We start from the raw sequence: 23,845 nt of genomic DNA on the forward strand, positions 1-23,845 counted from the left end.
TTTTCTGAATTCACAGACACCTATGATACCTGTTCTATACACATTGCCTAAAATTCACAAATCAACCATAGACCCCCCAGGAAGACCAATTATTTCCAGTAGAGGGTCCATTTTAGAACCACTATCCATTTTTGTTGATTGCTTTTTGCAACCTTTAGTGGTTCAGGGTAGATCTTACTTAAAGACCCCTACAACATTTCTATGTCTATTAACAGCTAAAGATCATTTAGCCAGTACTTCAATAATGGTCACACTAGATGTGGTATCTTTATATACTGTAATACCACAAGAGGAAGCTTTAGAAGTGATGCAACATTATCTACAATCAAGGTTAGACGGTTCGAGTATCCACTACTTTTTTAGTGTCTTTAGCGAAAATAGCAATGAAAAAAACTTTTTCCTTTTTGAAGATAAGATTTACCAACAAATCTCAGGAGTAGCGATGGGTGCAAACGATGGCCCCCCCTCCATTGCAAATCTTTTTATGCGAGCTTTTGAGGAGAGATTTGTGTATCCATCAAGATATTACAAGGACATAGGCGTATGGACCAGGTTCATAGATGACGTTTTTATGCTATGGACTGGAAATGTTCAAGAATTGGATTCATTTATAATCGATTTGAACATGTATCATCTGCATATAAAATTCACTTCACATATACATACAACAGAAATTACGTTTCTAGATGTATTAATTAGAAATGAAGGCAACAGTTTTGCTACGACCGTGTTCCACAAAATTACAGATAAAAACACGTTCTTGGATTACGAAAGCAGTCATCCGATTGCTTTAAAAAATAGTCTACCTTTATCACAATTTTTGAGATATCGTCGGATATGCTCGGAAGAATCAGACTTTAAAAATCAATCCAGAACGTTGTTCAATAAACTGAAAATTCGAGGTTATCCCAAATCGGTGATTAAACATGCATATAGAAGAGCACGCTATAATCATAGAGAACATCTTATAAATGCGAACCCCTCAGAAATGAGAGAAAAATTTGATCGATCAATTTTTACTTATGTTACTCAGTTTAATTCCACTTCGCCTCGTATTTCAGCTATTCTGAGGAAACATTGGAAGCTCATCCAAACTCACCCGCAATTTGCAGATGCACAGCTTCGATTAGCGTATAGCAGGAATAGAAATTTAAAAGAGCTTCTTTGTCCAGCTGTACATTGAACAGAGTCCCATCGCCTATTTGGACAGGTCACACTAAATGCAATAGTTGTTCTGTATGCTCCACTATGTTAGAGACTTCCACTTTCATTAACCCGGTGGATCAGAAGATTTATGAACTTAAGATAAACACCACGTGTAGATCGAGTTCAGTAATATATTGTCTACTTTGTCCATGCAAGAAGATATATGTAGGACAAACTTCAAGACCTTTACGTGTGCGCATAATTGAATATAAAAGCGCCATAAGTCTACATAAAATAGGTCTACCTTTGGTCAAACATTGCACTGATCTAAGACATGAATTTAAAGATTTGAAATGTTTAGTCCTACAAGAACTTTTAAAATCCCCGCGAGGAGGCGATCATCAAAGACAATTATTACAAGCTGAACAACGATGGATCTTTAAACTACACTCTTTAGAACCGCGAGGTCTAAACTCTCGATTGGATTGGTGTTATTTCTTTTAGAATATCCAATGGTAGTATTTCTCCAAAATTCCTGATTGGACAATGAGTAGTCAGCGTCTGACGTCAGATATTTTACTTATACCAGTTGAGTGATGTCTCTCTAGGTCAGACTAGCTACATTCGAAATGCCGTGCAACGAGTTCCAAGTACTATGCTGTTGGTTTCATAGTAAGAATTTTTGTTCAATAGTTTAAGTTGCAATATATTAACTCTTGTGTTTGTATCCCGCAGTAAGTACCCGAGACCTTGAAAAAGCAACGAAACGCTGGCCAACGTCGGCTCGGGGTAATTCAACAAGGAACAACACAGCATGAAGCAGGAGTAGCATTGAATCTCAAGCAATTAAGCTAAGTGCATTGCAACATAATATGTTATTTTCCTTAAAAAATTCTTATTCTAGAGAAACAAAAAATTTTGAATAAATTACTGCAGACCCAGTAGAAATATACTTAGGGCTGCTCATAATGGGTTTTTGCCTATAGAAATTCATCGAGGGCCACCTAAAAGGGTTTTTTTTGCCTATGATGAAGAGAAGACCTGACGGTCTATTTTAGCTCCGACGGATTGATATTGGATCTGGGAGCTCTTTGAGGCTTTTCCCCATACACCATTGTAATTTTGTATCAGGTGGAAGCTTTAATATTTAGAATTAGAGTTTAGACCCTTGACATTATATGTAAAAAATTTTAAATCCATACTCATTTATTCAGCAATACGAGTAAGCTAAAGAACAAGGAACAAGGTAACAAGCCCAGTTCAAAAAAAAAGAAAAAAAGCGGCTGAGTGTGAGAGATAGACAGAGAAAAAGACTCCCCCCAAACCCCCCTCTCCCTTTCTAACCCCGAGCAGAGACCCCCCCCCCCCACCTCCCATCTTCTTCCCCCACCAACCAAGTAGCCACCAGACAGGAACCCAACACCTCTGTCTGGGAAAACAAGAGGAAAGCCCACCACAACCATAGCATCACCCGAACCACCTCCTACCCACCCCCACCCAGCACAATCATCTCCCCTTTTTCTAAACCACCCTGACCCCCAAGCACAATGCCCCACCAGCACACACACACGTTCGCATCATCCTCACCCCCTTTTCATACCCCTGCTACCTTCCCAAATGGCAAATAATCAATAGCCCTTTAACAGTACAATTAGCTCCTGTACAGAAACAGACTGCTAAACTATGCATAGAGAGCCAGAAACTACTCAAGTGTTCATAGACTTGCTGACAACTCTCTTCCATTGTTGGAGTTTGGCTCTTGCAGTTGAACTCATATCGACCAGAGGCGCTTCAGCCTTCGGCAGACCTGTCTCCATTAAGATCTTCCAAACCTCTGGTAGAAGGCGAAGCCGGTGCAGCTTCCCCCCAGCTGTAAAACAAAGAGCAAATGGGAAAGCCCACCGATATGGGATCTTGTTCTGGCGCAAAACATCTAATGCAGGTTTCATTGCATACCGTTGAATCAAAGTAAATTGAGATAAGTCCTGGAACACCGTAACTTTCGCCTCGTTGTACTCCACACTGTTCTGCTGGCGAGCCTGCTGTAGCACTTGTTCCTTTACAGCATATGAACCAAAGCAAATTATAGTGTCTTGGGGTCGATTATTAGCCAGTTTACCAAGCGATCTGTGGGCTCTCTCTATAAAAAAATCCTCTGATCCCAGCAGTTTCCCGCAGATCAGCCAGGCGATGACAGGCACTTCTTCTTTGTCACCCGATTCAGGGACCCCCCCGCTGGCGGAGATTATTACGTCGCCTGCGGTTCTCCAGATCATCCAGTTTGTGTTGTAGTTCATCGTATGAGGCCATTAAGCTAGTAAAACGGACATCCGACACGTTTAGGTGTTCATCCTGGGCCTCAACACGTGCCTCAAGCTCCTCAACATGGCCACCTAGTTCCCGCAAATCAGCACAGAGGACATCCATGCGCTCCAGTATCTCTTCTTTGGACGCCTTGATCTCATCTCTAATGCCGGTAAGGCAATAGGTTAAATCTTTTGTCAACCCTCGGGATGCCTTCCCAGAGCACGCCTCGGTTGTGGACAGTGCCGAGTCAGAGTTGGAGCGCAAAATGCACTCGAATGCAACATGGCACCTCGGAGCCTTTCCAGCCGACTTGCTAGACAGCCGCAAACTCTCTTTACGTAGCGCCAACATAACAGCGGATCGAGCACTCGATTCCACACAGGTAATACTACAAAGAACTCAGGCAGGGTTAAAGCCACGATTCTCCGAGGACAAGCAGGCTGCTTGTTCTCACTGATGATGGGTGACGTCCACGGCAGCCCCTCCAATCGGAAACTTCACTAGCAAAGGCCTTTGCTAGTCCTCGCGCGCTCATGCGCACCGCGCATGCGCGGCCGTCTTCCCGCCCGAACCGGCTCATGTTCGTCAGTCTTCTTTTGTCCACGCTCGGTACGGTCGTGTTTTCGCCGTGTCGTGCCCCGCAAAGTCGACCTCGCGCGTTCTCTTCATGTTAAAAAAAAAAACAAAAACCATTCTGTGTGTGGAAAGGGACTCTTCGGTCTCTTTTCCCCCGATATTTCCAGCTTTTTCGCCCCGGTAAGTTTTCTTTCGTCGTCGGGGTAGGCCACTTTTAGGCCTCGGGTCGAAGTTTTCTTCCCCTTGTTTTTGTGGTGCCTTTTCCGCCATTTCGACTTTTGATCTCGCCAGCGTGATTTTTCCGCCCATGACATCGAAGTCTCCCAGCGGCTTCAAGAAGTGCACCCAGTGCGCCCAGGTCATCTCGCTCACTGACAGGCACGCGTCGTGTCTTCAGTGCTTGGGGACTGGGCACCGCCCGCAGGCCTGTAGTCTGTGTTCCCTTTTACAAAAGCGGACTCAGGTAGCGAGATTGGCCCAGTGGAACGTTCTGTTCACGGGCTCTTCGTCGACATCGGCACCGGGGGTATCGAGTGCATCGACGTCTTCAGCGTCCAGACCTTCATCCTCGGCCGCCAGTGCATCGAGTGCATCGAGGCATCGGCCCTCTGCATCGGCGCTGAGACATCGGACAGCTGCGTCGACGTCGGTGGTACCGGGACCTCGTCTGCTGATGTCGTCGGACGGTGGTGCTTCGTCTGGAGTGCAGGTGAGGGCTGTCCATTCCCCTGCTGGTGGCGGTGAGCCTTCGGGTGGGTCCCCCCTACCCTGAGGGCTCTTGCGGTACAGCCCCCCCGAGACCGACCTCCTTCGGCCTCGAGGAAGCAACGGCTGGATTCTACGTCCTCCTCATCGGTGCCGGGAAGCTCCGGTGACATGCTTCGTTCCAAGAAGTCGAAGAAGCATCGTCATCGGTCTCCTTCCCGTGTCGGCACCGAGAGCTCTGGGTCGCCGAGGGAGTCGGCACCCAGTAGGCATCGGCACCGAGAGGACCGCTCACCCTCTGTTCAGGAGGTGTCGATGCGCTCCACTCTGGACAGCCCGGAACAGCCTCCACGCCCGGAACAGGTTCTGACGTCGACGCCTGCATCGACCTCCATGCCTTTCTCTGTAGCCGCTCTGAACGAGAGCCTCCGGGCCGTCCTCCCAGAGATTCTGGGAGAGCTGTTGTGCCCTACCCCTCCGGTACCGGCGGTGCTTGCGCCACCGGTACCGTCGAGCGTGGCGCCGGCTGGTCCATCGCCCGGGGTGAGGTCTCCGGCGTCGGTGCCGCATGCGGTACCGGCTGCCGTCGCCTCCCAGGAGGGCTCCCCGACTACGTCGGCGGAGGGAGCTTCGCCGATGCGGGCGAGGGAGTCTACCTCTCGACGCCCCCATCGTGGATGTGGCTCCACAGAGTCGAGTCGGGCACGGTTGCAGACACAGGTCCGTGAACTTGTGTCTGACACCGAGGGTGAGGCCTCGTGGGAAGAGGAAGAAGACACCAGATATTTCTCTGACGAGGAGTCTGAGGGTCTTCCTTCCGATCCCACTCCCTCTCCTGAGAGACAGCTTTCTCCCCCCGAGAGTCTGTCTTTCGCTTCCTTTGTCCGGGAGATGTCTACGGCCATCCCTTTCCCGGTGGTTGTGGAGGACGAGCCCAGGGCTGAAATGTTTGAGCTCCTGGACTATCCTTCTCCACCTAAGGAAGCGTCCACTGTACCCATGCACCATGTCCTAAAAAAGACATTGCTGGCGAACTGGACCAAGCCTCTAACTAATCCCCACATTCCCAAGAAGATCGAGTCCCAGTACCGGATCCATGGGGACCCAGAGCTGATGCGCACACAGTTGCCTCATGACTCTGGAGTTGTGGATTTGGCCCTAAAGAAGGCTAAGAGTTCTAGGGAGCATGCTTCGGCGCCCCCGGGCAAGGACTCTAGAACCTTAGACTCCTTTGGGAGGAAGGCCTACCATTCTTCTATGCTCGTGGCCAAAATTCAGTCCTACCAGCTCTACACGAGCATACACATGCTGAACAATGTGCGGCAGTTGGCGGGCTTGGTGGATGCGCTCCCCCCTGAGCAAGCCAAGCCTTTTCAGGAGGTGGTCAGGCAGCTGAAGGCGTGCAGAAAATTCCTGGCCAGAGGGGTGTATGACACCTTTGATGTTGCGTCCAGGGCCGCTGCTCAAGGTGTGGTGATGCGCAGACTCTCATGGCTGCGTGCCTCCGACCTGGAGAATAGAATCCAGCAGCGGATTGCAGACTCGCCTTGCCGTGCGGATAATATTTTTGGAGAGAAAGTCGAACAGGTGGTAAAGCAGCTCCACCAGCGGGACACCGCATTCGACAAGTTCTCCCGCCGGCAGCCTTCAGCATCTACCTCTACAGGTAGAAGATTTTTCGGGGGAAGGAAGACTGTTCCCTACTCTTCTGGCAAGCGTAGGTACAATCCTCCTTCTCGACAGCCTGCGGCCCAGGCTAAGCCCCAGCGCGCTCGCTCTCGTCAGCAGCGTGCGCCTCAGCAAGGCCCATCGGCTCCCCAGCAAAAGCAAGGGACGAGCTTTTGACTGGCTCCAGCAGAGCATAGCCGACATCCAAGTATCAGTGCCGGGCGACCTACCAGTCGGGGGGAGGTTAAAAGCTTTTCACCAAAGGTGGCCTCTCATAACCTCCGATCAGTGGGTTCTTCAAATAGTCCGGCACGGGTACACCCTCAATTTGGCTTCAAAACCTCCAAATTGTCCACCGGGAGCTCAATCCTACAGCTTCCAGCACAAGCAGGTACTTGCAGAGGAACTCTCCGCCCTTCTCAGCGCCAATGCGGTCGAGCCCGTGCCATCCGGGCAAGAAGGGCTGGGATTCTATTCCAGGTACTTCCTTGTGGAAAAGAAAACAGGGGGGATGCGTCCCATCCTAGACCTAAGGGCCCTGAACAAATATCTGGTCAAAGAAAAGTTCAGGATGCTTTCCCTGGGCACCCTTCTACCCATGATTCAGCAAAACGATTGGCTATGCTCTCTGGACTTGAAGGACGCCTATACGCACATCCCGATACTGCCAGCTCACAGACAGTATCTGCGATTTCAGCTGGGCACACGGCACTTCCAGTACTGTGTGCTACCCTTTGGGCTCGCCTCTGCGCCCTGGGTGTTCACAAAGTGCTTGGCTGTAGTAGCAGCGGCACTTCGCAGGCTGGGGGTGCACGTGTTCCCATATCTCGACGATTGGCTGGTGAAGAACACATCCGAGGCAGGAGCCCTGCAGTCCATGCAGATGACTATTCGCCTCCTGGAGCTACTGGGGTTTGTGATAAATTATCCAAAGTCCCATCTTCTCCCAGTGCAGAAACTCGAATTCATAGGAGCTCTGCTGGATTCTCGGACGGCTCGCGCCTATCTCCCAGAGGCGAAAGCCAACAACTTGTTGTCCCTCGTCTCGCAGGTGCGAGCGTCACAGCAGATCACAGCTCGGCAGATGTTGAGATTGCTGGGCCACATGGCCTCCACAGTCCATGTGACTCCCATGGCCCGCCTTCACATGAGATCTGCCCAATGGACCCTAGCTTCCCAGTGGTTTCAGGCTGCTGGGGATCTAGAAGACGTGATCCACCTGTCCACGAGTTTTCTCAAATCCCTGTATTGGTGGACGATTTGGTCCAATTTGACTCTGGGACGTCCTTTCCAAATTCCTCAGCCACAAAAAGTGCTGACCACGGATGCGTCTGTCCTGGGGTGGGGAGCTCATGTCGAGGGGCTTCACACCCAAGGAAGCTGGTCCCTCCAGGAACGCGATCTGCAGATCAATCTTCTGGAGTTACGAGCGATCTGGAACGCTCTGAAGGCTTTCAGAGATCGGCTGTCCCATCAAATTATCCAAATTCAGACAGACAACCAGGTTGCCATGTATTACGTCAAGAAGCATGGGGGCACCGGATCTCGCCCCCTGTGTCAGGAAGCCATCAGCATGTGGCTCTGGGCTCGCCGTCACGGCATGGTGCTCCAAGCCACATACCTGGCAGGCGTAAACAACAGTCTGGCCGACAGGTTGAGCAGGATTATGCAACCTCACGAATGGTCGCTCAATTCCCGAGTGGTGCGCCAGATCTTCCAAGCGTGGGGCACCCCCTTGGTAGATCTCTTTGCATCTCGAGCCAACCACAAAGTCCCTCAGTTCTGTTCCAGGCTTCAGGCCCACGGCAGACTGGCATCGGATGCCTTCCTCCTGGACTGGGGGGAGGGTCTGCTGTATGCTTATCCTCCCATACCTCTGGTGGGGAAGACTTTGTTGAAACTCAAGCAAGACCGAGGCACCATGATTCTGATTGCTCCTTTTTGGCCGCGTCAGATCTGGTTCCCTCTTCTTCTGGAGTTGTCCTCCGAAGAACCGTGGAGATTGGAGTGTTTTCCGACCCTCATCACACAGGACGAAGGGGCGCTTCTGCATCCCAACCTCCGGTCCCTGGCTCTCACGGCCTGGATGTTGAGAGCGTAGACTTTGCCTCTTTGGGTCTGTCAGGGTGTCTCCCGTATCTTGCTTGCTTCCAGGAAAGATTCCACTAAGAGGAGTTACTTCTTTCTGTGGAGGAGGTTTGCCGTCTGGTGTGACAGCAAGGCCCTAGATCCTCGCTCTTGTCCTACACAGACCCTGCTTGAATACCTTCTGCACTTGTCTGAGTCTGGTCTCAAGACCAACTCTGTAAGGGTTCACCTTAGTGCAATCAGTGCATACCATTACCGTGTGGAAGGTAAGCCGATCTCAGGACAGCCTTTAGTTGTTCGCTTCATGAGAGGTTTGCTTTTGTCAAAGCCCCCTGTCAAGCCTCCTACAGTGTCATGGGATCTCAATGTCGTTCTCACCCAGCTGATGAAACCTCCTTTTGAGCCACTGAATTCCTGCCATCTGAAGTACTTGACCTGGAAGGTCATTTTCTTGGTGGCAGTTACTTCAGCTCGTAGAGTCAGTGAGCTTCAGGCCCTGGTAGCCCAGGCCCCTTACACCAAATTTCATCATAACAGAGTAGTCCTCCGCACTCACCCTAAGTTCTTGCCAAAGGTTGTGTCGGAGTTCCATCTGAACCAGTCAATTGTCTTGCCAACATTCTTTCCCCGTCCTCATTCCTGCCCTGCTGAACGTCAGCTGCACACATTGGACTGCAAGAGAGCATTGGCCTTCTACCTGGAGCGGACACAGCCCAACAGACAGTCCGCCCAATTGTTTGTTTCTTTTGATCCCAATAGGAGGGGAGTGGCTGTGGGGAAACGCACCATATCCAATTGGCTAGCAGATTGCATTTCCTTCACTTACGCCCAGGCTGGGCTGGTTCTTGAGGGTCATGTCACGGCTCATAATGTTAGAGCCATGGCAGCGTCGGTAGCCCACTTGAAGTCAGCCTCTATTGAAGAAATTTGCAAAGCTGCGACGTGGTCATCTGTCCACACATTCACATCTCATTACTGCCTGCAGCAGGATACCCGATGCGACAGTCGGTTCGGGCAGTCAGTTCTTCAGAACCTGTTTGGGCTTTAGGATCCAACTCCACCCCCCGAGGGCCCTGTTTGTTCTGTTCCAGGCTGCACTCTCAGTTAGTTGGTAAATTTTTTTAGGTCAATCTCAGTTATGTCCTCGCCATTGCGAGGCCCAATTGACCATGGTTGTTGTTTTGAGTGAGCCTGGGGGCTAGGGATACCCCATCAGTGAGAACAAGCAGCCTGCTTGTCCTCGGAAAAAGCGAATGCTACATACCTGTAGAAGGTATTCTCCGAGGACAGCAGGCTGATTGTTCTCACAAACCCGCCCACCTCCCCTTTGGAGTTGTGTCTTCCCTTACTTTGTTTGCTACTTATGGGACTGACGAACACGAGCCGGTTCGGGTGGGAAGACGGCCGCGCATGCGCGGTGCGCATGAGCGCGCGAGGACTAGCAAAGGCCTTTGCTAGTGAAGTTTCCGATTGGAGGGGCTGCCGTGGACGTCACCCATCATCAGTGAGAACAATCACCTGCTGTCCTCGGAGAATACCTTCTACAGGTATGTAGCATTCGCTTTCAAGGTGGATGAGAGCTAATATCGCTAATAGCGGGGGTGCCACGGAGCTATGGATTCAGCCAGCCATCCGTGCTCATGACCCTGACTGAAGCTTTTATTACACTCAGTAAACTGTAAACGGTTTCATTCCTGTGTGGATACTCCAGTGTTTTTGGAGTGCTTCCTTCTGAGTGAAACTTTTACCACACTCAGAACATGCAAATAGCTCCACTCCTGTGTGGATTCTCTGGTGCATTATCATCTATTTTTTCAACCATAAGCTTTTGCAATACTCAATGCATAGAAATGGTTTTACTCCTGAATGGATTCTCTGGCCTCTTTTGAGGCTTGTCTAATGACTGAAGCTTTTATTACACTCAGTACAAATAAATGATTTCATTCCTGTTTGGATTCTCCAGTGTATTCTGCATGTTCCCTTCTTGGTGAAGCTTTTAGCGCACTCAGTACTTGTAAATGGCTACACTCTTGTGTGAATTCTCTGGTGTCTTATGAGATGTGCCTTCTAACTGAAGCTTTTATTACACTCAGTACAGTTAAAGGGTTTCATTCCTGTGTGGATTCTCCAGTGTTTTTGGAGTGCTCCCTTCTGAGTGAAACTTTTACCACACTCAGAACATGCAAATAGCTCCACTCCTGTGTGGATTCTCTGGTGCATTATCATCTATTTTTTCAACCTGAAGCTTCTGCCACACTCAGTGCATAGAAATGGTTTAACTCTTGAATGGATTTTCAGGTGAATGGTGAGTGTTTCCTTGTCAATAAAGCTTTTACCACACTCAGCACATATAAATGGCTTCACACCCATGTGGATTCTCTGGTGTATTGTGAGGATTGACTTCTGTCTGAAGCTTTTATTACACTCAGTACAGTTAAATGGTTTCACTCCTGTGTGGATTCTCTGGTGTATGGTGAGGTATATCTTCCAACTGAAGCTTTTATTACACTCACAACAGATAAATGGTTTTATTCCTGTGTGGATTCTCTGGTGTGTGGTGAGGTTGCCTTCTGAGTGAAGCTTTTATTACACTTAGTGCAGTGAAAGGGTTTCAGTCCTGTGTGGCTTCTCTGGTGTATTATCACATATTTTTTCAACCTGAAGCTTTTGCCACACTCAGTGCACAGAAATGATGTTACTCCTGAATGAAGTTTCTGGTGCATGGTGAGTATTTCCTTGTCAGTAAAGCTCTTACCACACTCAGAACATATAAGTGGCTGCACACCCATGTGGATTCTCTGGTGTATTGTGAGGTTTGCCTTCCGACTGAAGCTTTTATTACACTCAGTACAGAAAAATGGTTTCAGTTTTGTATGGATGCTCCAATGTGTTCTGAGTGCTCCTTTCGTAGTAAAGTGTTTACCACACTCAGTACATGCAAATGGCTTCACACCCATGTGGATTCTCTGGTGTATTGTGAGGTTTGCCTTCCGCCTGAAGCTTTTATTACACTCAGTACAGTTAAATGGTTTCACTCCTTTGTGCATTCTCTTGTGCATTTTGAGGTTTCTTTTCCAAAAAGAGGTTGTACCAGTGTCAGCACAAGTATACAATTTCTTGTGTTTCTGGTCTTGCAAGTAGTTTGCCTTCCTGCAAAAGACTTTTTCAGCTTTAGTACAAGCGATTAATTTTTCACCAGTTTGATCTTTATCTCCATGACTGAAGCTTTTCATACATTCAGTATTGGAAACTAGTGTCTCTCATAGGTAGAATTTTGCACTTCTTATGAAGTTTTCTTCCTCATTGAAGCTTTTGTCACAACCAGGACATGAAGATAATCTCTCATCAATGTTGCTTTTCTGGTATTTTGTAATGTTTTCTCTATTGCTAAAGTTTTCACCATATTCTGTACTAGTTTTATGAATGTTTTCATGTTGTGGTAGCTCCTTCTTCCTACTGAAATCTTTCCCACACTCGGAACATACAGAATGTGTCTCTTTTATGCACATTTTCTGTTGTCCCTGTAGTTCTCTCTTTTGACAGACGTTTCTCCCATAGTTCGTAATTGTAGATGGTCTCTCTTCAGTATCAGGTCTATGATGTGATTTCATAGTTAAAAGATCACTGAGGAACATCTCACATAGATCACATAAACAGCTTTGATCTGTCATCTGGTTTCTCTCCTCTTCCCCAGTACTGTGTTCACACAGAGCTGAGCCTCCTGTTGAATGCTTTTGTTTATTTTGATTTTCTGCCTTTTCTCTCCAGTCAGAACAGGAAGGAGTCTCCTCTTTCTCTCTTTCTGAGAACATCTTTCCCCCTTCAGGCTTCTCACTGAGCTTGCAGTCATGCGTCTTTGTATTACTGTTTCTGGGATCATCTTCTTGTCTCTACTATAATAAAAGGCACCTTCAACGTTCTGAAGCTGACTCCGTGGCTTCACTGAAGTGAAGGGTTCATAAGGATCGTTAGGTTCGTCGCTCTGTAACCATCTCTCTCTGCCCCGCCCTCGCGCCTCTGATAGGTCTGCCGCCCTTGACGTCATCACGTTTTGACGTCCTCGACGTCATCACGTTTTGACGTTGAGGGCGGTGGACCTATCAGAGGCGTGAGGGCGGGGCCAAGAGATGGTGACAGACTGACGAATCTGACAAACCTTACGAACCCTTCACTTCAATGAAGCCACATTGTCAGCTTCACAACATTGCAGGTGGGTGGCTGGAGGGGAAGGGGGGGAAAGAGAGGGGGCAACTATCCTGGAACTAGGAGAGAGAAAGAGAGAGGGGGGCAACGACCATGGAACTGGCTGGGTTAGAGAAAGGGCAGACCCTGGAACTTGGAGGGGGGCCAGGCGGACCCAGAAACTGGGAGGGAGGGAGGGAGGGAGGGGGTGACCATGAAACTGGGAGGGAGGGGGGGGGGAAACGACCCTGGAACTGGGTGGGTGGGAGGGAGGGCGGACCCTGGAACTTGGAGGGGGGGCAGGTGGACCCTGAAACTGGGAGGGAGGGGGGCAGGCAAACCCTGAAACTGGGAGGGAGGGAGGGGGCCCCTGGCACACACTCTCACTCTCACACACACACTCTCGCACGCAGTCTCACTCTCTCTGTCACACACACTCACACATTCACTCTCTCTCTATCACAAGCTCACTCTCATACACACTCTGTAGAACACACACACTCCGAGGAAAACCTTACTAGCGCCCATTTCATTTGTGTCAGAAACGGGCCTTTTTTCCTAGTAAAATATAAAAATAAAAAAATAAATAAAAGAGCATTGTAGATTATTGTAGAACGATTTAACCAGTTTATTAATACAATACCCCTTTGTAAATCTGCCACCCCCCTCGCTGCTGATCATTACCAGAGATGGAGATAGAATATATGATCACATTCAAGTTGATATTCAAAAGCTCCTTTTGGTCTTTCCACATAGGCGTAAGAATAGCCATCGAGTCCTGATCCTGTCTCCAACAGTGGCCAGTCTGGTCACAAGTGCCTGGCAGATCCCAAAAAGTAGATCTATTTCTCATGGTTCATTTTCCAGAGACGAGCAATGGCTCTCTTAAGTCTACTTGACTAAAAATGTTTTTATGGACTTTCGTCCAGAAACATTCAAATCTCTTTTGAATCCACATTTTCCAGCAACCAAGTCCACACCTTAATTATGCTCTACATGTGAACATTCCCTTAGGCTTCCGCAGCTGGCATTATGATGTTGTGGTTATCCAGGTCTTGGATGAAATGTTGGTTCACTTATTCAGAAGCGGCAAAACCCAGACAACCGCAACAATCAACCTTCCTATCATTTGTTTTCAATCTGTTGGTCTTTAATTGTACGGTGTGTCCTCTTGTTTTTGTACTGTTTGAGAAATTAAACAACTATTCCACACCACTCAGGATTTTATTAAATTCTATCACATTCCCAATGTCAACCTTTTATAAAATTACCCTCCTTTAAGTGCTAATTATTTGTGCTGTGAACAGTTACCCTCCTTTAAATGCTAATTATTTGTGTGGTGAACATTAAGGGGACACTTCCTAACTCGGCCCAGACTGTCAGTTCAGAGATTACTTTCAAACAATGCAATATGGATTTCTTTTCATTTATATAGTTTGATATTTCTTCATATTATTTTATAATCTACCCCAAACATCACAGAACTTAGGATGTGTAGACATGACAGCTGTATGGCTCAAAACCTTTGTATAAGGTGAATCAGTTATTAAAGCCTGAATCCAGTCACCCTGCCTCCAAAAACCAGACCTTCCAGGTCAGGTGCTTCAAATGGCAGGTAATAAGAGACTCAAAGGATCTTTCAATATCAGAGCAAAAGAGCAGTAAATAGAAAGATAAGATTCTCACGGAATGAACAGAACAATGTCTGCAACAGTAAGCATGATATAAACTAAGGAGGAAAAAAACAAGTAAATGCTATAAAAATATTTTAATAAAGAGTCCCTCTTAAACAGTCCAAATATTTCAACATACAAAGAATAAGAAAATAAGCGTTGCCAAACTGGGACATACCGAAGGTCCATCAAGCCCTGCTTCCAACAGTGGCCAATCCAGGTCACAAGTACCTGGCAAGATCCCAAAACAGTACAATACATTTTATGCTGCTTATCCTAGAAATAAGCAGTGAATTTTCCCCAAGTCCATCTCAATAACAGCTTCAACAAATAACTGTGGAAGTAGAACGAGCCTGATTTGATCTGATTACTACCCAATTAAGCATGGAATCTTGTCACTCTTTAGGATTCCAGAATCTTGCTATTCTTTGGGGTTCTGCATGGAATCTTGTCACTCTTTAGGATTCCAGAATCTTGCTATTCTTTGGGGTTCTGCATGGAATCTTGTCACTCTTTAGGATTCCAGAATCTTGCTATTCTTTGGGGTTCTGCATGGAATCTTGTCACTCTTTAGGATTCCAGAATTTTGCTATTCTTTGGGGTTCTGCATGGAATCTTGTCACTCTTTAGGATTCCAGAATCTTGCTATTCTTTGGGGTTCTGCATGGAATCTTGTCACTCTTTAGGATTCCAGAATCTTGCTATTCTTTGAGGTTCTACATGGAATGTTGCTACTCTTTGAGATTCTGAATAGAATCTTGCTGCTCTTTGGGGTTGTGTCAGGTACTTGTGACCTGGCTTGGCCACTGTTTGGAAAACAGGATACTGGGCTAGAAGGACCATTGGTCTGACCCAGTATGGCTACTCTTATGTTCTTATGTTTCTAGGAAAGAACTTAGGATGTGTAGTGAAATAATGACAACTCTATTGTTTAAGAACTTTGTCTAAGGTGGATCAGTGACTAAAGCCAAGATAAGCCAAGATAAGCCAGTGACTAAGGCAAGATAAAATAACTGCCACCAAAAACAAGACCTTCCAGGTCAGGTGCTTCAGATGACAGGCATCAAGAGACTCAAAGGATCTTTCAGTATCTGAGGATAAGCGCAATAGAAGGGTAAGATCCTCACGGAATGTACAATGTCTACAACAGTAAGTATAATAGAAACTAAGGAGGAAAAAAACAAGTAAATGCTATAAAAATATTTTAATAAAGAGTCCCTTTTAAACAGTCCAAATATTTCAACATGCAAAGAATAAGAAAATAAGCGTTGCCAAACTGGGACATACCGAAGGTTCATCAAGCCCTGCTTCCAACAGTGGCCAATCCAGGTCACAAGTACCTGGCAAGAAACAGTACAATACATTTTATGCTGCTTATCCTAGAAATAAGCAGTGAATTTTCCCCAAGTCCATCTCAATAACAACTTCAACAAATAACTGTGGCAGTAGAACGAGCCTGATTTGATCTGATTACTACCCAATTAAGCATGGAATCTTGTCACTCTTTAGGATTCCAGAATCTTGCTATTCTTTGGGGTTCTGCATGGAATCTTGTCACTCTTTAGGATTCCAGAATCTTGCTATTCTTTGGGGTTCTGCATGGAATCTTGTCACTCTTTAGGATTCCAGAATCTTGCTATTCTTTGGGGTTCTACATGGAATGTTGCTACTCTTTGAGATTCTGAATAGAATCTTGCTGCTCTTTGGGGTTGTGTCAGGTACTTGTGACCTGGCTTGGCCACTGTTTGGAAAACAGGATACTGGGCTAGAAGGACCACTGGTCTGACCCAGTATGGCTACTCTTATGTTCTTATGTTTCTAGGAAGGAACTTAGGATGTGTAGTGTAATGATGGCAACTCTATTGTTGAAGAACTTTGTCTAAGGTGGATCAGTGACTAAAGCCTGAGGCAAGATAAAGTAACTGCCACCAAAAACAAGACCTGCTTTTCTTATATTGGCACTCAGCTGTGGAATGCATTACCACTCGATCTGAAAACTATTCTCGACTTAATCAACTTTTGAAAAACACTAAAAACTTTTCTCTTTAACAAGGCTTACCATAATAATCAATAATAGGAACTCCAATGTATCACTACTTACTTGATAGTTTGACTGTTTTCTGATTTACTGAATTGATTATATCCATTATGTTACACAAGTTTCTTTGTATGTAACCAATTGTCTATCTAGTCTTGATTGGCGCCTGCCATGATGTAATATTGTAAGCCAAATTGAGTCTGCAAATAGGTGGGAAAATGTGGGATACAAATGCAACAAATAAATAAATAAATAAATAACAGCAGTCAGCAATGTCATACTCGAGTTCTTTGAGTACCCTTGGATGTATACCAGACTGGAGGTGGGACTTACTACTACTACTACTTATCATTTCTATAGAGCTACTAGACGTAAGTAGCGCTTTACACTTGAACATGAAGAGATAGTCCCTGCTCGACGGAGCTAACAATCTAATTAGTCCAGACAAACAGGACAAATAAGAGATAAGGGAATTACTAAGGTGGGGATGATAAAATAAAGGTACTGAATAAGTGAATAAGGGTTAGGAGTTAAAAGTAGCATAAAAAAGGTGGGCTTTTAACCTAGATTTGAAGACGGCCAGAGATGGGGCTTGACGGACCAGCTCAGGAAGTTTATTCCAGGCATATGGTGCAGCAAGATAAAAGGAACGGAGTCTGGAGTTAGAGGTGGAGGAGAAGGGTGAAGATAAGAGAGATTTACCCAGTGAACGGAGTTCCTGGGGAGGAGTGTAGGGAGAGATGAGAGTGGAGAGGTACTGAGCTGCAGAGTGAATGCACTTATAAGTCAATAAGGGAGTTTGAACTGTATGTGGAAACAGAAACATCCCTGTACGCCTCTTCTATATACCTCTCTGTCAGCTCCTCCAAGTCTGCTACTCTAGCCTCAAAAGAACGGACTTGTTCTCTGAGAGCTAGGAGCTTTTGCAACGAGCACACACATTTAACCTCTCACCAACTGGGAGATCATCATACATGTGACACAATGTAAATGACTGGATAGTACCCCCCTTGCTGCTGGACTGCTGTCTGTATCTTAGCATTATAGAGTTGTTTAATTAAAATTTCTTAGGGAGACCAAGTGATGCCTTGAGGAAAAAGGATGTGCTCTCTAGTTCTACAGGGTTCCCGGGTCCTTTACACCCTCGATTACTAGCCAATTAAGCCGTTTGGAATCTTTTGTGTCTCAGACTATCACTCACTTGGGCGAATTAGAAACTCGAGTTTATGGGATTGAAGATGCTGGTAGATACAAGGACAGGGGAAGGCAGAACCACAGGGAGCAGAGTAGAAGCTCAGCACAACAAAGGGAACACCGAGGGAGAGAAAGTTAAACAAACTGAAACAACTCAAGGCACAAGCTTACCCTAGACAGCACTACGCTAGAGAAGGAGAAAGCAAACCAGGTGTGGGGAGTGAGGCAATCAGGCTCATGCTGGGAGAACCCAGCACACACACACACAGAATAAGCAAACACGAGGAGAAAGGCTAAACTCCAACGTGAACACAAGCGACCAAGCGCAAACTGGCTTCAGCAAGCAATCAGAGCAATCAACGCCAAAGCAATGATTGCAGAGGAAAGGCAGCTTAAATGGATCAGGCTTCTGACGTCTGCTGGCTCAGCCCCTGACAAGCCAATCAGATTTGTTATGATTCTGCTGGATAGGCAGGGGAATATTTGGGACTCACTCCTGATTGGCCCCTCTACTGTCTAACATCTTCTTAGCACTGCTCTTAACTCCGATACATTCCCTTGGGTTAACTGCATATGTATGTCTACTCTCTCTAAAAATCACTTACTTTGAAGGATCTTCACTGTTTAAAGATGGTTCATAATACTGCAACTTGACATTTCGTCCTTTAGATTGTAAGCTCCTTTGAGCAGGGACTGTCCTTCTTTGTTAAACTGTACAGCACTGCGTAACCCTAGTAGCGCTCTAGAAATGTTAAGTAGTAGTAGTAGTATATACCTAATAAGCATGCATTAGAACATTCAACTAACATAGAAGGTCTTTTACTAAAGCTTAGCTCAAGTTATCTGCAGCAGAACCCATTTTATTCCTAGATTTAATAATGCAAGTCCAAGGATCACTAATATAATTCATGACCATCCCTGGCCGCCTTCAAATCCGGGCTAAAGGCCTGTTTGATGCTGCTTTTGACTCCTAACTTGTCACTTGCTCGTAACCTTTATCTTGTCTTCCTCTCTTCAATAGTCTCTTTCCCTATGTGTCCTTCTGTCTGTCCTACCCTTGGTCCTGTCTGTCTGTCCTGATTTAGATTGTAAGCTCTTTTGAGCAGGGACTGTCTTTTCTTCATGTTCACTTGTGAAGCGCTGCGTACGACTGGTAGCGCTATAGAAATGATTTATAGTAGTAGTAGTAAACGTATTCACAGCACTCGGAAATACAACCATGTCATCCTTCCGGAGTGACTTAGATCACAATCTTCTTTGGAATGGTTTAAGACCGACCTAAAAGCTTTCCTCTTTTTGGAGGCGTTCCATTACCCTTTGCTGCCTCTCTCCTAGGCCCTGGCATTTCTTGGCTCTGAAATTACTTCCCTTCCTAATGTGCTCACCCACCCTTGTTTTATATCATAATTATTGTAGTTCTCCCCCTTTTCCTATTCTCTCTGTATTGTTTTCTCCTCTCTTCTTTTCTTAGTCTGTAAGCCGCTTAGTTGGTATTGACGATAAACTTGAAATTTAATGTCTGTGTGGGCAGTCTACTAAGAATGCTAGCTTCTCCTACATCCCAATGGCTTCTTTCCTCCTCGAAATGCACCACTTGTTCGTCTGATCCCATCCCCACCAACTTACTTAACACCATCTCTCATACTGTCACCCCCTCCATCTGTCATATCCTCAACCTCTCTCTCTCCACTGCAACTGTCCCTGACATCTTCAAGCACGCCGTAGTCACACCTCTCCTCAAAAAAACATCACTTGACCCTACCAGTCCCTCCAACTACCGCCCCATCTCCCTCCTACCCTTCCTCTCCAAAATACTTGAGCGTGCTGTTCACAGCCGCTGCCTTGATTTTCTCTCCTCTCATGCCATCCTCGATCCGCTTCAATCCGGTTTTCGCCCTCTACACTCGACAGAAACGGCACTCTCTAAAGTCTGTAATGACCTGTTCCTTGCCAAATCCAGAGGCCACTACTCCATCCTCATCCTCCTTGATCTATCCGCTGCTTTTGATACTGTCAATCATGATTTACTTCTTGCCACACTGTCCTCATTTGGGTTCCAGGGTTCTGTCCTCTCCTGGTTCTCCTCCTATCTCTCCCACCGCACCTTTAGAGTACACTCTCATGGATCTTCCTCCACCCCCATCCCGCTCTCTGTTGGAGCTCCCCAGGGATCTGTCCTTGGACCCCTTCTTTTTTCAATCTACTCCTCTTCCTTGGGCTCACTGATCTCATCTCATGGTTTCCAGTATCATCTTTATGCTGATGACACCCAGCTATATCTCTCCACACCAGACATCACCGTGGAGACCCAGGCCAAGGTATCGGCCTGCTAATCCGACATTGCTGCATGGATGTCCAACCGCCACCTGAAACTGAACATGTCCAAGACCGAACTTATCGTCTTTCCACCAAAACCCTCTTCTCCTCTTCCTCCACTCTCCATCTCAGTTGATGGCACCCTCATCCTCCCCGTTTCATCTGCCTGCAACCTCGGAGTCATCTTCGACTCCTCCCTCTCCTTCTCTGCGCATATCCAGCAGATAGCCAAGACCTGTCGCTTCTTTCTCTTTAACATCAGCAAAATTCGCCCTTTCCTCTCTGAGCACACCACCCGTACTCTCGTCCACGCTCTCATTACCTCTCGCCTTGACTACTGCAACCTACTCCTTACTGGCCTCCCACTTAGCCATCTATCCCCCCTTCAATCTGTTCAGAACTCTGCTGCACGTCTTATATTCCGCCTGAACTGATATACTCATATCACCCCTCTTCTCAGTTCACTTCACTGGCTTCCAATCAGATACCGCAAACAGTTCAAGCTTCTCCTTCTTACCTACAAATGCACACAGTCTGCAGCCCCTCATTACCTCTCTACCCTCATTTCCCCTTACGTTTCTGCCCGTAACCTCCGCTCACAGGTCAAATCCCTCCTCTCAGTACCCTTCTCCACCACCGCCAACTCCAGGCTCCGCTCATTCTGCCTCGCCTCACCCTATGCTTGGAATGAACTTCCTGAGCCCTTACGCCAAGCCCCCTCCCTACCCATCTTCAAATCCTTGCTCAAAGCCCACCTCTTCAATGTCGCTTTCAGCACCTAACCTTTATACCTTTCAGGAAATGTAGACTGCCCCTATTTGACTGACTGTACATTTGTCCTTTAGATTGTAAGCTCCTTTGAGCAGGGACTGTCCTTCTATGTTAAATTGTACAGCACTGCATAACCCTAGTAGCGCTTTAGAAATGTCAAGTAGTAGTAGTAGTAGTAGTAGTAGTAGTAGTAGTAGTAGTATGTTGGACTTTGTTTTTCGAAAATAGACCAATAAGATAGACACAGTTAGCACGTCTAAGAAATGGCCATTAACGAAAAAAAGAAAAGATACACATTCTGAAAATGATTATGGTCACTACTCAATTTTTGGACGTTTTTTGAAAAACATTCAAAGTTGGATTTAGACGTCATGTCAAAAATGCCCTCTATGTAACTACAGAGGAAGGCTATTCCATAATGTAGGGCCAGTGATGCTGAAGATCAAGTCCCTAAAGATGACTTAGAATACTAAGAGGTTTTGCTGCATAGAGCGATGGGTCTATAAGCTGGAGTAGGGAATCAGATAGCAGGAAAGGAAAAGTAGTCCTCTTGAGTGATGAATGCTATGTACTAAAAACAGAATTTTATGGATGATATGTAATTCAACAGGCAGCCGGTGTTCTGCCTTTAGGACTCACATAACGTGATCATATTTACGGCCCCCAGTAATCAGCTTAACAGCTTTATTTTGAATGAGCAGAAGGTGTTTGAATTCTCTTTGACGAAGTCCCTTGAACAGAGCATTGCAGTAGTCTAGGTAAGAGAGTACCATGGCGTGCACAAGCATATGAAGGGCTTCTAACTCTAGGAGACTGAACTGAACGAATCTGGCACAGGCAAAAAAACATTTTGTAACAACTGAGGAAACGTGGGTGGAAATTCAAATCGGAATCTATAACTACAACCACAATTCTTGTGGTCTCAGCTATCTTAACCCGTGTTCCTCAGAGGGTGACAGATTCTAAAGATATGTTCTTTATATTACAAGAGAATAATACTGCTTTAATCTTATTAAGATTACACTGCATCCTATTAACCTGCAACCACTTCGAGATGGTCTTCAGTTTAGAAACTAGTATTGTTAGGTCCTGAGCCCAGCTAAGATCTAAAATGGCCAAAATCTGAATATCATCCACACAAAGGAATTAACTCCTACGTTTGTATGAGAGTTGCTAATGGGGTTAGGAATATGTTAAAAAGAGTCGGAGATCAAAGAAAGCCTTGACATAGATTGCAGGTGATGTACACTGCATGGAAATATCTCCCTGCCATGAGAATAGATATATACGATCAGACAGGTACGAGAAAAAACATTTCCTGGCCTTATCGGATATCCCTATATCTCTCAGTCTATCTAACAGCAGCTGATGGTCTATCAGATCAAAGACGACTGAGAGACAAGAAGAAGACAGACTGGTCACTGTGCAAGGTAGCCTAAATGATATTCAGAATACCGATAATGTCAATTTTAGTATTACAAAGTCTATTAAAGTCAGTCTGCTTTGGATGAAGGACATGGGTATGGTCAATAAAGGTAGTAAGATGGTTCAGGATGACATATCCTACTATCTTAGAAAGGAATGGAAGGTTCATGATTAGACAATGTGTCCAGTAAGGCGTAGGTGTTAAGCACATCTACATGAACAACAGTGGCAGCCCTACCATTAGGCCAACTGAGGATGGGACCTCAGGTGGCACTTTTTATGGAGCGTCATTGCTCCTTTCTACCCCCACACCGGCCGCGGTCTGGCTTCTCCCCCTTCCTGGAGTTTACCGGTGTCTTCTCTGTACTGCAGCCACCTCTCTGGTGCTGGCAAACAGATCATGGAGAGAAGGCTCCTTGGATGATCTGATCTTCAGTGTTTATGCCTTTAACACCACTATGGTTGTAACATAGCTTTTTCACCTTTACTTTTAATTTCTGTTTTTTAATTTTTTATTTTTCACAATTCAACCTTTTTTTGTAACTGAGTACACATTTTTTAGTCACTATTTTTAGGTTTTTCAGGCTTTTGGACCATTTTTTATCATTTCCTGACATCCTGGCAACCAGATCTACTCACATTGTTACAGTGCCCGTTTTCACGAAGCTGGAATGCATCGATGACGTCACTGGAACACAGTGACATCATTGAGCCTCATTTTTTTTTTGTTACATTTGTACCCCGCGCTTTCCCACTCATGGCAGGCTCAATGCGGCTTACATGGGGCAATGGAGGGTTAAGAGACTTGCCCAGAGTCACAAGGAGCTGCCTGTGCCTGAAGTGGGAATCAAACTCAGTTCCTCAGTTCCCCAGGACCAAAGTCCACCACCCTAACCACTAGGCCACTCCTAGGAAACTTAGATTTAAGTCTCAGTGCAAGTCTAGTTTTCATTTTTTATTGTTCTATGTGGGTAATGCCCTGGACAATGAGAACTCATGACCCTTGACATGGAAATTTGGCCAGGTGCACTGAGCAAATGGACCTGCATGCATCCAGAACACTGGCTGTCTCGGGTCTTTCAAAAAACTTCACTTCCTTCAGCCTAAGGCTTCGCCTCCCTGGTCCAACCATGGTCCACTGGACTTTTTCTGTTGTGTTTTTTTGGTTTGTGTTGCTGATTCCCTCTTGCTTGCTTGCGTTGTATATAGAGTGGGTCATCTCACCATCACTCATTATCAGTCACTCGGGTATCCTGGACTGAGACTCACCTGCTGCCAGTCAATCCTTAATCTGCCCGAGAAGAGATTTTAAGAATAATGGGAAATCCTTACCTAGAGACATCAGGATCTCATAATTCTCTTTCATCACCTCCCTGTGAAGCTCCTTCTGCCCTTCATCTAAATACTCCAACTCCTCCTGGGAGAAAGAGACAGCAATGTCCTCAAACGTCACCCGCATCTGAAACACAAACCAGAAACACACTCAGGGACACAAGGAGGTGCTCAGAATTCATTAGATTTCAGCTCCTGACATATTATCACCCTCATGTCTTTGTTTTCGGGTTGTCACTGTGCACATTTTTTCTGTTTTGTGTAGAATTTCCCCAACAAAAACACCCCTCTCTTCTATGCTCCAGGACTGACTCCACCTAAGCTGACTCCCAGATCAGGCTTGATTTCCCCCCCCCCCCCCCACCATTCTCAGTCTAGAACTAGTATGAATCCCTCCCTAAGAAGGACGATACCCCCTCTGCTC

The 23,845-nt window shown here is 46.1% G+C and overlaps 1 protein-coding gene across 1 annotated transcript in view; it reads right to left on the reverse strand.

Moving 5' to 3' along the window:
* Positions 1-23,621, reverse strand: part of LOC115466946 (zinc finger protein 260-like) — a gene marked incomplete at its 3' end in the record, with an annotated part of 67,098 nt that extends 43,477 nt beyond the window's left edge. The window contains exon 1 of the mRNA XM_030198942.1: positions 23,422-23,621. Coding sequence (XP_030054802.1) covers positions 23,422-23,548 — 127 coding nt within the window. The remainder of the gene's footprint in view (positions 1-23,421) is intronic.
* Between the last annotated feature and the right edge of the window lie 224 nt (positions 23,622-23,845).

Source organism: Microcaecilia unicolor, chromosome 1, assembly GCF_901765095.1.
Source record: "Microcaecilia unicolor chromosome 1, aMicUni1.1, whole genome shotgun sequence".
Classification (NCBI taxonomy): domain Eukaryota; kingdom Metazoa; phylum Chordata; class Amphibia; order Gymnophiona; family Siphonopidae; genus Microcaecilia; species Microcaecilia unicolor.